The sequence below is a fragment of the Phyllostomus discolor genome, chromosome 9 (assembly GCF_004126475.2).
Source record: "Phyllostomus discolor isolate MPI-MPIP mPhyDis1 chromosome 9, mPhyDis1.pri.v3, whole genome shotgun sequence".
NCBI classification, from domain to species: domain Eukaryota; kingdom Metazoa; phylum Chordata; class Mammalia; order Chiroptera; family Phyllostomidae; genus Phyllostomus; species Phyllostomus discolor.
This window is the reverse complement of record NC_040911.2, coordinates 51,434,551-51,449,002: the sequence shown is the minus strand read 5'-3', so window position 1 is coordinate 51,449,002 and position 14,452 is coordinate 51,434,551. Positions and strand designations below refer to the sequence as shown.

At 44.6% G+C, this 14,452-nt stretch overlaps 1 protein-coding gene across 4 annotated transcripts in view; it reads right to left on the bottom strand.

The window, feature by feature from the left end:
• Positions 1 to 14,452, bottom strand: part of IMPA2 (inositol monophosphatase 2) — a 64,720-nt gene that overhangs the window by 26,501 nt on the left and 23,767 nt on the right. For all 4 annotated transcript variants that reach the window (XM_036009337.1, XM_028524653.2, XM_036009338.1 and 1 more), the window contains 4 exons: positions 13,426 to 13,559; positions 6,105 to 6,209; positions 3,777 to 3,822; positions 1,723 to 1,831 (listed from right to left, as the gene is read on the bottom strand). In XM_036009337.1, the coding sequence (XP_035865230.1) occupies positions 1,723 to 1,831; positions 3,777 to 3,822; positions 6,105 to 6,209; positions 13,426 to 13,559 (394 nt within the window). The remainder of the gene's footprint in view (positions 1 to 1,722; positions 1,832 to 3,776; positions 3,823 to 6,104; positions 6,210 to 13,425; positions 13,560 to 14,452) is intronic.

Here is a 14,452-nt window from a genome sequence, read left to right as displayed (position 1 = left end):
CAAAACATTTCTGGGAGAGGGAGGAATGGAGCAGGGCTGGGACTCAAGTGGTAACTGGTTAGTATGTCCTGTTTCTCCCACCTCAGTCTGAAGCCTATCATGACCGTCTCCCCTTCTCACCCTGGGTGTGCTCATGACTCTCATAGGCCTCCTTGGGAGCCTCCTCAGATTCTGCAAGGCAGCTCTGCCCTGACCTTAATACAATGACAGGTCACCTCCCTAACAGACTAGCTGTTCGTAGGGTCATAACACTGCAAAGAGGAGTTTGTGTCACTGCAAATAAGCAAATACTTCCTGCTGCACCTGGATCAACACCTTTGGTATTATAGAAACCCAAATATAAGAAAGTAACAGTACAGGGCTCATGGATGATGCTGCTTTCACCAGATCATTGTGGATGACAGCTGGGGAACCTTACTTCTTAACAGATGAGGAGCAGCTGGAGGGCACAGCATACCTCTTATTGCTCTGAGGCCACCTAGGCACACAGGTGTTATCCAAGGAGGAAGTAAAGGCAGAATAAATAGGCAATGGAAGACAGGCACTAGGAAATAATTTTTTTTTTAGATTTTATTTATTTATTTTTAGAGAGAGGGGAGGGAGAAAGAAGAGGGAGAGAAACATCGATAAGTAGCTGCCTCTTGAGTGCCCCCTACCGGGGACCTCACACGCCACCCAGGCATGTGCCCTGACTGGGAATTGAACCAGTAACCCTTTGGTTTGTGAGCCAGCACTCAATCCACTGAAGCCACACCAGCCAGGGCAGGAAAGAAATGTTTAAAAGAGAAGCTGGAAATGGGTAGAGGGAGGCAGTAAGGAAGGCAGAGGAGCTCAGAGAAGTGTTGATACCACAAACTGACTCCATGATCAGTAAAGGAGACAACTGAGGAGAGAGGGGACCTTATGATGTCCTACTGAAGAAACACACAAGTGAGATGTTACTAGGAATGTCCAAACATGGATATTATGGATCTTTTACAGTCTTCTAATCCACCTGTTCCTAGTCTTGGGTTCTTCTCTTTATTTGTCTTGTAATATTCTGTCCTTGAGAGTATCTTACAAAATGCTAAAATATTACGAGTTTAATCAGTGAGAGGGAACAAAAAGAGTAAGCCACCTAAACCAGCATATTGTTATTGATACACAGTTATATGCAGATTAAATATAACACAGTCCCTTTATAAGAACTACTGGATGCCCCTGAGGTTCTGCTTTAAGAATAATAATGACAATGGAACATTGGTGGTGAGTGAAAACATTACTTGTGTATATGATTTCTCACAGAAACTGAAGCCAGCTATAGTTAGTCCACATCCAAGGAGCCACAGACTGTACCTGAGTGACATCATCCAGGTGACATGATTACTGAGATTCACCTAAACACTTTGAAGCCACAGCATGCTTCTGACTCTGCCTGTGGTATTCATTGGTCTGCTAGAGACCAAATCATAACTAATGACTGGGTTTCTTTTAGTAATGAAGAAGAAAGATGTGAGTACAAAATAGAATGAGACTATTTAAAGCTTCTGGCCACATTCACAAAAACATTAAGATATAGAACTGGCTCAATTTCCAGTTATTCAGGGACATGGTGTCCCTAAAAAGAGACTGAACTCTCAGCAGGAGATTTCACCACTGTCTCATGGAATGGTGATTTTTGGCATTTTCCATGGACATTTCTTAATCTGAAGTGAACTGTGACAAGATGCATGAAGTCCCCACCTGTCTCCCCGGAGACCCGCAGCTGCTGGCCATTGCAGAAGGCACCCTGGCCTCTCCGACCTGTGTACAGCCGCTCCTCTGTGCAGTGGTAAATCACTCCAAATTCAAGCTGGGGGGCAAGAGCAGTACAGAAAACAAGTGCCATTCATTTAATGAGTACAGAAAATAACACAGTAATTCAAAGGTGAAGGTGTTTTAACTAATGCAATGATGATGCAATAGAAAATACAAAAGGGAATTAAAAATCAGCATCTAGATTCAAAATGGCATAAAAACAAGATTTTTTAAAAAAAATTACTATATTTAAAAATATACTAAAACTAAAAAAATATTAAAACTTAACATAAACAAACATAAGTAACTAAAAGTTACTGAAAAAGCTTGAATCTTTAGAAAGGCTTCTTTTTTTCTGGGGGGTGGAGTGAGGTTACTTGTGCCTCTAATCAAACTCCACAATAACCCCTCCTCAAAATTGCTGATGTGTGAAGAATGAAGAATGTCAGCAGAATCATGGAACCCAAAGGCAGTCCCAGGAAGACAGCTGGGACTTACCAAGGGGGCTCTGCCCTGAGCAGGCACGTGCTAACCAGCAGCAATACTACCATAAATCAGTGATGAGACCATGGGCCACAGTTAGGGATGGTGAAAAGAAAAGAGGTGAGTATGAAAAAAATGCTACCTGACCATATGTGTTTTTGTTCCTTTCCTCTACTGACTTCTCACTATTCAGGGTTAACATGAGCAAATGTGCTGGAGGTTAGCTAAGTATTCATCTCTTTGGAAAATAAAGAGAGACCCAGACCAAATGGCTCAGGAAAGTCTCTGCCGGCCCTGGCTGAGCTTGCCCACTGTGCGAGGGAATCAGGTTTATTGCTGGGAAGGATGTTGGAGCCAGCACTTACCAAGGGTCTATAGCCTTCCAGCAATACTTAACTATCCTCCCCCCTCCACTACCCTGGCTTTAAAGGGCTTCTCAAATCAGGTCAGTCCTAGAATTGGGCTGGACTCAGGGAGCCTACTGTGGGGGCCCTGTGCCCCTGGGGCCAGCAGGTGGCCCTGAGGCCTTGAGGGTAGGGTGGGATGCTCCCTTTGACCAGGGGCCATCCACTACAGGCCCAGACCACCTGTGCAGTCATACACACCAGACCCATCAGAGGGTGTGGCCATACCAGTGGGTGACCTTGCCAGACCACAGTACTTGGTCCTCTCCTTCAGTTACTGACACCATGGTGATGAGCATCACCCTCTGAGGTGAGCACTCAATTCGCTACTTGCTTCAGTGACAACATTTAATAAAGAAACAAGTGAGTAATTAATTCCTTACCTAAATTTCAATATTAAAAATCTTAAATACTTCTACACAGATGTAAACTTCTCTAAGTTTCCATGTTAGGCAATCTATGGTAACACTGAGGAGTATGATGAAAAAATGGTGCTGTAAAGGCAGGCTGCTTTTGAAAAACACTGAGCCCCCAGTCTCATTTAAATATAAGTGTAGTAACTACAAAGAAACTATGGCTTTTCTGTGTTATTGCTTAAACTGACGAGTAAAGTTTAAGCCTTGATCCCACGCCTTTGTTGCAGGCCCTCTGATCTTGCTTAGTTCCAAGGGCCTATGGGAACCCTGAAACAGCCACATTCTCACACTAATAGCTAGAGGAAGATAAAGAAGAATTAATGGAATATTGGGATTAAAAATTTCCTCCAAAAATAGGAGTTCTTTTTGTGTGTAACTAAATCACATGCCCCAGGGGTCAGATGGAGACTGACTTGGACAATTTGCTCAGAACTTCCCCTTCCACGACCATGTCAGAAAAAAAACATGGTAGAAACAAAGGCCGGCCACAGAGCCCCAAGCCTGAACACCTCCAAACTGGTTTGCATTTGTTTACTTTCTCAGATTTGAAAAACACATGCTTGGACTTACTAGTCATGATTCAGGCACATGACAAAGAGAGCAAAACAGGAGTGCAGGGGTCGAAACCAAAAAAGAAGATGACTAAATGAAACCTGAACTGGGGCCCCAGGGACCAAGAGCCCCACCCACCACGTACCTCTTGGTTTACAGCAAATCCAATGCTTACTGCCACGGTTGGAAATCTGCAAAGGAAAACAGAATGGTTTGTACTCTAAAACATATAAATGGCCTCTTGCAAAAACCTCTTGCATGCACTTAGGCGCCTCTGTGTGGCTGTGTCCTACCATCTCTCATGGCACAGAAGGAGCTTTCTATACTATGGATGGCTTTGTTTTTTTAAAAACTACTTCCCACAATTTTCACTAACTGCTTCCAAAACAAACAGGCTTAGCTGACCGTGTTGTAAGACAGCTGACCTTGAAAGAAAGTGATATTTCGAAAGCCATGCAAAATTGATGGAATTCAACAATGACCAAGTACCCAATTGAGAGGGAACATACAATAATAATCAGCTTTCTGGTTCTCAGAGATCTAAAGGGACAGCTGAAACCTCCAAAAAGGCCCGACTCATGTCCCAGGTGGAGTGAGGTGCCTCCCACCGCTGCAGGAGGTGACATCACAAGCCCCAGGCCACAGCATCCACCCTCCCAGAGGATGGATGGGCCTGGGTGACAACAACAGCCCTTATCACCCTGTCTCTCCTGTGAGCACCCAAGCAACCAACAGCAGGCATGAGCCACAGTGGTTGAAGGCTGGCTATGATGTCACAGTTTGCCTGTGGTTTATTTTCTGATTTTGTTGTTGCTACTCTGTGTTTTCAAAATAATCTTTCCTTTATGTGAAGATCATCAGAGCTTAACAAGTAGGAACAAGGAAAGGCTGTGTACTGCTAACCTACAGGAAAACTATGAAACCAGTCATACACAGATCTGAGCCCTGACTGCTGAGGTGGCAGCTATGTGACACTGTCACACACTGGTGGCTGGCTCACTGAGCAAGTATAGTTCTGACTCTCAGAGGAGCTCTCCCACTGGCTTTAGTCCCAACACTGCTGGACATAAGAACACACAAGTCCTATCTGAGCTGCAGTGGCCAGAGTCTTCTGGATGCCTTTAGGCCATGAGAATCACCTTGATGGTGTTCTGTAACTGTAAGGGTCAGCAACACAGCTTGTTCTCCAACTGATGCTCATTTCCAAGTTGTCTCTCTGGCTCCATATTCCCCTTGGCCCTAGGGTCAGTGGATGTGTGGCCTTCACCACACCAAAGGGCTTGGCTGGCTCTGTCCCCAGTACCAGCATACTAGGATGGCAGATGAGACAGAAATAACAGGTGCTCCACTGGGCAAACACATTTAAGAGGGGAGACCTGTGATTCCGCATAAACTCCCCAGGGAGTGTCAAGCTTTAGTTAAATTATAGTCTGGTGACACTGTTGCTGTCACCAGATGGCACTATTCAATTGCTTCAAAGGGTCACCTGTGTGGGCATGACTGACTGAATTAAGATAAACCACATTTAGAAAAGGGTGATGACTAACATCCTATATCAGAATTAGTTTACATAATTGTATGTACAAACATACTGTTTGCTGCAACATGTAAGAGAACAGTAACAAGAGCGAGGACCCTATCATCTGGCTTTCATCACTTTAAGTGAGAAAAATGGAGCATTTCCTTGTCATCTATGGCAGGGGCTCTCAAAGTATGGCCCAGTAATGCAAATCCACGGGCTGTCCCAACCTACTGAATAGAGACCTGTGGATGGGCCAGGAACCTGTGCCAGCAGTCCTGGGGATCTATGCATGTTCCCAAAGGAGAACTGGCCTCTGTGGAGACAACATTGCTTTCAATGCTGTCAGTCCTGGACAAGTGGGTATAGCTCCAACACCTGCTCCATTGGTCAAAGCTTCTGGGACCACGTCCCTGTCACTTCCCCAGCTCTATAGCTCACTTTCCTTCCCCTACCTCCACTGGCCCCCCTGACTTCTCTAAAACTTCTGCTCTTTGGCTGCATCAATTCAGTCAGACTAGCCCTGACCAGCTTCTGATGGGTTCCTTGTCCTATTTCATGGTGACATGAGGTTTGCTCCCATTCTGAAGGTGGCTCTGGAATGTCACCCCCCCCCAACATGCTCCTGTCTACACCTCACACTCTGGCAGCTGCTGGGCTCTACATGTTTCTTTGTAAATTTGCTTGCTTCTCCATAGATACTTCTTAAGTCAACCCAACACAAAGACAAATGGTTTTTAAACAAGTGAAGATTTCCTACATGTTCTGAGACTTTCTCATAAATGGAAAACCTTATTTTAAAAATATCAAGACTTGATCACCTTTGTAATGAAACTATAAGCCTATTAGAGGTTTGCTTATATACTCCTGCCTCCAAAAATACTACTTTGGGAAAGACAAAGTCTTAGAGGACAGCTTAGGCACTAGAATGGGGTGACCTGTGCTTATGCTTACCTGTGCACGAAGTTGCAGGTGCCATCAATGGGGTCAACAATCCAGGTGGGGCTAGGGGTGAGCACACACTTGGCCCCTGCAGCTGCAGCCTCTTCTGCAATGAACCTGTGGTGGGCAGGAGCTCAGCCTGAGAAAATGCACCAAGAACTCAAGACAAAGCACTTCAAACTGCTTCCAGTCCCGTCAAAGACAAAGCTGACACAGTAAAGAGATTTCCTTATAATTTTCCAGGTCAAGCAGAGGCAGAGTCTATAAGACTTATCTGTGTTTCCATCTGTCTGCTAGTCTTCTGACTCAGCAGGATTTAGAAAGTGTAAAGTGACACCTTGATGTAGGAGTTTTGGAGAAGCATCAGGGAGGTGTGAGTGGGCTAGGTAATAAAGAAATACAAGAATGAAAAACCCTGGGAAGATCTCGTAAAGCAATGCTAACTCTGTTTTAACTTTAGTCTGGAGAAGAGAAGGCCAAAGACATGACAAGGAAGAGCATGAACAGCAGCCTCAGAGCAGGGCCCAAGCTCCAGTCCTCCCACCAGTAGTACTATAGTAATAGTGTCTGGGGAAGATAGTCTTGCTGGTTCTGAGGTGTTAATTGCCACCTAGAGCTGATTCTTCCCAGGTCTCTATCCAGCTGGCCTCTCCTGAACTGCAGAAAAGGTGACAATTGTTCCTGTGCCCACCATCCTTCACCAGATGGGCTCGATGGGAGCTGACAATTTTCCACAGAGGCCCTCTCCACTCTGGCCTCTGGCCCACAGGCCTGGGGTAGACTGCCCCACAGGGTACTTCTGCCCCTTGGGAACTCAAAGGAGAGGAGGAAGTGGGACAATGAGGTTATGATTATTGCCCTATCCCTCCCTTTTTAGGTCCCTTACTCACCATCCCTGGCAGTCCACACACGTGCATCCTAGCCACAGACCTAAGCACCATCCTGCACCAGGTACAGCAGGTCCCATCCCTTGCCCCTCCTTTGTAATTAGTCCTCTGTGGTCCAAGCCTCCTGAAACCACACTGATGGGAGTGGGTCATCTACTTCCTATTAGGAATCTGGATAAAACAACCAACATCTTGAATCAGCCTGCACAGAATCCTGGCTGTCCTCAGTCATGTCTGCCTCAGTGAAGGCACAACCAAAGACCCAGTTCTTCCCTCCTGTCCTTCTCCCTCCTCTAGACATCTGCACAGGCTCAGCTCAGTATGGTGAGGGTTACTCAGGCACTGGTAAGTGCATCACAGCCGCCATCCACAAGCTGGGGTCCCACAAAGCTGGCTACTACTTATGCCCCCAGAACTGTTATCAGGAGGAAAGAGCATATTCTGTCTAAACCAAATAAGACAGTGCTTGGCATGCAACAATGTTCAGTATGTGTTCCTAACTGTCACAGAGCCAGGTTCACCAAGGGTGGGGCTCCTGCCCTGCACTCTCATGCCACCAGGGCCTGGTCTGTGGCAGGTGTCAAGCAAACCTTTGTTTTATGTGTGAATACGCGGCCCTGCTGAGAGGTCCTCCATTAGCATCTCATGAAACGCCCATGTTTTTACTAAGATGGGGACGCTGAGTGAGAAAAAATGCTTCATGTCCTACTGCTGGCATTTGGTGTACTGTCAGTCATGGTCATCAGCCAGCTGCTTAACCCCTGATGTCAGAGGCTAAGAGGTCAGAGTGCTGGGCAGGACACTCCCTCCCTTCCAGCGTTCCTAGAAATCACTTTTCCCAGAGGGACCATGTGTCCTAAGATTTGTCATCAATGGACTTGCAGATGAGATTGACATCATATTGTTAATAAAAAGACTAAAATGGAAACCTCTGTAACTGCTCTAGCCAATCCAATAGCCACTAGCTACCTATGGCTGTTTAAATTTAAATAATTTAAAATAAATAGAATTTAAACAATTAAAGTCTGTTCTTTAGTCTCTCTAGTCACATTTCAAGTGCTCACTAGTCACATGGGCTTGAGGCTATCAGTGAAAAGTGAAGCTAGAATATTCCTGTCTTCACAGAAGTTCTGTAGGTCCTCAGGGTTGTCCTATCTGTCGTGCTCTATAATGAGAATAAGTACCTTGCATTCTAATATCACTTCTCAGTCAATTACAGTGCTGTCATATGCACTGTTAATTCACTGCTCCCCAGCAACTCTGGAACTACCACTTCCATTTCAAAGATTTATGAAATTCATGCTCTATATGCACACAGTCATCTAGCCCCCTCACCTTATAGATAAAGTATATAGAAATGCATCAGGGTATATGATGAGTGTATACATATCATCTTCAGGTTGGTGCTTCCCCCTTCTTTTCCTTGTGGTCTTATAGAGAAACCCATGTAGGAACAACCAAAGCACTGAGATTGGGGGGCACTGACTGAGACACCTGAGAAATTCATGCCCTGAAAAATGGCAGCTGTGCAGGAAAGCTTGGGCAAGTACCATCTGCCCCCAGAAGCTTACAGTCTAGAGTGCAACCGGAGACAGTGGGTACTGGTTGCCTGCTTCTGTCTGCTCAGTGTCCCCTCCTCCTGCTGGGAAGTGCTTCCCTACCATCACCTACCTCCATGGGCTGTTGGATCCTTTGCTCATATAATCTAGGTAGGCAAGTCCAAATGGAAGAAATGGCATGGTGAAAGACATGAAGAAGTTCGAGGAGCCATGCTGGGTGGGGTGAGGCCAGGCAGTGACACTGAACTCCTGGCCACAGCAGAAGCATACGCACGTGATACGCACAAAGAATCACTCCACTTAGCTGATGATTAAACATGGTATTAGCTGTGCCAGTTCCCTTGTCCAAAGTCTTAAGGACTTGAATCTATTTTGAATGTCTCCTTTTGTAGTGAAATGATTTTTTCCTGAAATGGCTTATGAATACATTCTTAAAGGGTCCACACCCTCAAAACACTTGGACCAAGTACCAAAGCTGAAATTGAGCATACGTTCAATAAAGCAGTAAGAAGACATTACTAAGGTCAAGATGGGAATGGAAATGACTTACATGCAAAGATCAATTTCCAGAAAACTAAGGAGGAATGTGGAGATTTTTCCTTTTTTGAAATTAAATGTGATTTTAGTGGGAAGCTGGTACCTATAAAAGGTAGAGGGGAAATTGCTGGGGTCTCCTGGGAGGAGGAAGGAAGAACATCTTGTGAGACTGATCTGATGATGTGAGCGTCAGAGAGCACGGTTGGCAGCACAAAGGCCATTCACCTGGCACACCAACAGGACTTCCTGCGACACACAGGGCCAAAGGGTCTGTTAGTTCATTAGCAAAATGTGTGGAATGCCATCTCTGGGGTTCACCAGGCAGCAATAACTCAAAGTGCCCTTACTGAGCCCTGAATATTTTTAGCAGTTTTTTTATTTATGCCCAATAGTTCTTCTCTTTACCCAGCTGCCCGAGTGAAAGGAGATGAAAGGTGTTATCAGTCACCTCCCTACCTACTTTGTGCCTGTGGGTGGCATTCTGGGGCTGGACCTCCTGGAAGCTAACAAGTGTGTGGACTGTGTCCATTCTTGAGGCACTAAAAATACCTCATTGGTAATGTGGGGAGGGATGTAGAGGTTTTATTCACTTAAATCTGACTGTCCTTGTGTGGAAAGTTAATACCATGGAATACGAGAGAATATTTTTCAGCTCTCCACAGAGGGGGTGAGGACATTACCTTGGACAAATGGAAATGAGAAAAGAAAAAGTGAGACCTTAAGAAGATCACTGGAACATCTACATAAAATCTGCAACACAAATAGAAAGAAACAATGCATGTGACTAAATTTGAGGAGCTCAAGGGCCACTTCATTAATGTATCTAATATATAAGAGGAAAATAACAAATGGGATATGGTTTGAAGTTTGGTAACAAATTGGAATGGTACATTCTGATGTATAATTTAAATACTTGTGATTGATGACCAAGTGCATCTGGGGTTTTTCTTCCTGGTTGATTTCTCTGTGACAAGGTCAGGCCACTAGAGAGTCAATGTTCTTCAGCCTCATCTTCTCAGGCTGTAGTCCTCCCCACTCCCAGCACCTCAGCAGCACTTCTGCCCTGGACATGTGTACCCAGTGCAAAACACAGTGGGGACATGAAGGAAAGCAAGTGTTTAGCTGGCAGTGGGCTGGGAACATATTTTCTCCAAGTCCAGAACTGTGCTGGGCATACTGCAGGGCGCAGGAGTCATGATGGACAGGCCCCATCCTGCCAAGTGGGGCTCAGGCTAGGACAGAGCAGGCAGTTGTAGATACCAAGCAGCTCAAGCTGCTGTCCTTTGCCTGTGTCAACCCAGATAAAAGGGACAAGGAGAGGCATATAAACATATGGTTCAGTGATGCTACTTGCATATTTTCAAAGTTGCAAAACTTGGATTTAAATTAAAATCAACTGTAAACAAGTCTGAGCATCCAACATGGGCAGGCCTGGATGGAGACTGTGGAACTCTCAACCCTGATCTACCTACTGGTTTGCTTGCTGGCATTACCACCATATGTCAGCATTGGTGCAGGAACCGCAGGGCTGACTTGGTGGGTCCCTCATTCCCAGGTGAGGAGTTTGAGACCCTGGGAAGCAGGTGATTGCCAAAGCTGGTGCAGAAGCAAGTTTAAACCTTACTAATGTTTGATTCAGTCTATGCCTGTTGTTCAGATCAGAAACCCAGACTTTGGATTGCATGAATGAGTAAAATAAAATAATAAACCAGGGAGCCTACATCCGGTAGTTAAAACAAAACAGTTGGAATCTATCTTTAATATTCTTTCATGAAGATTATTATCTTTCATAAAGACTAAAAATAAGGACATAAATTCAGAATGAAAGTCCTTCCTAAGAAAGGTCAATAGGCAAACTTCTGCTAACACATTGTTTAAGGAATATATTGAAATACTGTGAATGCAGAAAAATTACAACGTACTATTTTATGACATGAACACAATTTTTCCCATCATAAATTTGTCTATGATCTAAAACATAATTAAATGCCAACATTTCTGGTACTTTCCTTTTAAATCCTAGTCATTGGCAAAAGCCAAACTTGACCCTAGATATGCTGAAAAATTATTCCATCTAATTTGAATTTTCTAGGCAAACTAAGCAGAGAATAGAACAGCAACATCCAGCCTTCAGCCTGTCCTAGCACTGCCCTCAGAGCAGAGAAGAAAGTGGTAGGAAAAAGCCAGGGGCTGACCACAGGCCAGCACATCTCTGCCCTCATGCCTGGGTAGTATGAGTTTGTGGACTACAGTTTGGGTACCACTTCCCTAAATCACTGATTTCTGGTTAGGTGTGTGTATTTGCACCCCCCAGGGCTTTTCAGAAATGGAGGCTTGGCATTAGCCAGTTGGAGATGCTCCTAGATGAGCCTGTTGAACACTCTAGCGAGGTACTCTGCTCTGGGTAGATGGTTTTCCAAAGGAGCTTTGGAGCCCAATAGTCCCCTGGTGACTGTGAGGCTGCCAACTGGAGGTGGGAGAAGCTGCATTCACCCATATTCTGTAATACACAGCAATATTTAAATTTACCTTGTGAAAATGGAATCCAGACACCATCTTAACACAAATGGTGAATCCAAACCACTAGCAACTGCTGTCAACACATACAATAGGGCATGTAATTTCAGAATTTGGTTTGTCACATACTATAATCTGATTGAAAACTGCCAGAGCCCTGATAATGCCTTTATACCTAGTTTGCAGTGACCTCAAGCTCTTTACCAGGACCCCACATAGCCGACCCAGCCGACTTCATTTCTGTCATAGCCAGCTGGACCAATCCCACTGAAATCTCAAGAACCAAAATAGTTCCTCAACCAGAAACAGCAGGCTGGTTGCCATAGCTTTTTTTTCTCTCAAAAAATAAAAGCAAACTACATGATTCTTTTGACATTGCCATTTAATTTAGACTTTAAAAAGTCAAGAGATTATAAACATTTTAGAGCTTATAAAAACTGCAACAGCCCTGGCCGGGTAGCTCAGTTGGTTGGAGTGTTGTCCCAATACATCAGGTTGTGGATTTGACCTCCAGTCATACAAGAAGCACATATAAGAGACAACCAATTAATACATAAATAAATGAAACAGCAAATCGATGTTCCTCTCTCTGTTTCTCTCTCTCCCTTTCTCTATCTCTCTAAGATCAATCAAGAAAAAAATTATAATGGATGTCAGAGATCCTGACTTCATACAGCATAAGGAAATATGAAATAATAGATACTCAAACACAAAGGCTATCAACAAAAGAAAATAAATACAACCCACTAGCAGAGAGAATTCTGAAGGGAGAGGTGATGACCCTGAGATAACCTAACCAGTTAGAAGAAAACAGCAGGAGAAAAAGGAACTAAGTTGAACACTACCTTGTCCTTTTCCTTCAACTAATCATTTAGAGGGGAAAAAAAGTCTACTGTGCCTACCCCTCCACTAGATGGCTGCTGAGGGTGATGGCCTTAGATATTTCTGCTGTATATGTACATTGAAATGTGGAATCTGACCACTGTAGTGATCTATATCCAGAAATCCAATACCTGGTATTCTAGTTTTAGCACTTCTCCACAAGAAAGGAAAGAGACCCTTTGCACCCAAGGCAGTGGTTTCCAAAGTCGGTCCTGCGGATCTCTGGGAGTGACAGAGAGACTTGAGAAGCCCCTCAGAGGTCAAGGAGAGTCTTCTGGGACCTATGGCTTCCTGGGAACTAGATGCCAAATGCTGTGTAAATATTTGAGTTTTTCTGAGGAAAACATTTGTAATTTGCACTGGATTCTCCACACGGTGACTTCAAAAATGTTAAGAACTTCTCTAGAGAAGAGGGTGGGGTCCTCATAAAGACCTAGGGGTGAAGAGCAGCCTTCCCTGTGGCTTGCTGTGGCCTGGCAAGGAGACTGCATCACTGCACACCAACAGAGGCACACCAGCAGTAGGTGGGCCTGGGGCCCACACAGCTGACAGCGCCATTCAGGGTCACATCATCAGCATACTTGTGTGGCACCACCCAGCAGACATAGGCTGCCAGGGAACCTTACTGCTCTAGCTCCCTCCAGAGATAATGCTAAGTGGCAGAGGGGAGCAGAGTTCTTCCCTGAGCATGTGTTGTGGAAAGTGAAGCCTTTCCAGTATTTGTAAGGTAATGCAGTGACATGAGGGTTATCAAGATAATAGCAAAAAGAATGAAAACAAGGGTCAGTTTGTTTACCATGCAATCAAAATATCAGGGGGCATACTGTGAGGCTTCCGTGTTGAGGTCTGTCCCCATTGGACAACAGCACAGCCTCCCCAAGTTACACCCTGGTTTTCTTTACAAACGTGGCACCATGTGCCTGGGTTGTTTTCCCCAAGGAATATACCTACCTGTGTGAAGGAAACTTCTTCTGCAGCTCAGAAATAATTAAATCTTCCACAAGATGATCTGTTTCTGTCACAAGATCTGCAGCTGATGTTTTTGTTGAGACATGTTTTTCCTCAGAAAGGGCTTTTCTGATGATCTGGAATAAATGTCCAGGAGGGTAGGTTAAACTGACAAGTATCCTCTTGTCCCAGACAAAGCAACTCTGCCCTCCTGTGGAGCCAGCTCTGACTTTGAAGGGCACTAGGGAGAGGCAGTGGGTGTGGGCCTATAGACCACTCACTTCTACCATCACTGACAGGCCCTCAGGGCTTAATGTTACACTTAAGCCTTTCTATTTGGGTCTCTACTGAGCCTTAATTACCTGATATTCTTTTTATAAGAATGACAGACCCATTTGTTGTAATTATTTGATCTACCTTTGAAACAATTTTTCTTTGAAGAAAAAGAAAAACAATGTTTGTGAAGAGCATGAAACTTCATCCAATGTAAGATGATGTAACATAACTTTGATGCAAAGGGTTCCATTAATTTGAATTTGAGATTTCAGTGTAAAAACTTATTTTCCCTCATTCACTTTGTGAATCACATGAAATGGAATATGCTCTTGTATATCCAGATTACAAAGGTTCAGACTGAGAAGCCTGGGAAAGCTAAAATGTACTTGAAGAACATGAAGACTCTATCTCCCTGCTGCTCTGGGTAAGGGCATTATTGACCATCCAAGAGAACTTGCACAGAAACTAGCTTTGATGCCAGGGGCCTCCCTGAGCCCTCAGGGCTGAGCTCACAGGCAAGCTCTGCAGATGTGCTGGCTGCCAAGCACATCCTGTTTAAATGTACTGTGGCTAAATATAGGGCCCAGGAATGGAGGGCCCCTGACCTCTTCTACCTCCTGCCCAGCCTAATCTGGTTCCAGGAACGCCTGGAAACCAAACAGGACAGAACAGGAGGGCAGGTAGAGTGGTTAATCAGTCATAGGATGCTTCAAAGAGGTCCATTCTAGTTTGTAAAATCAAAACCACCTATTCC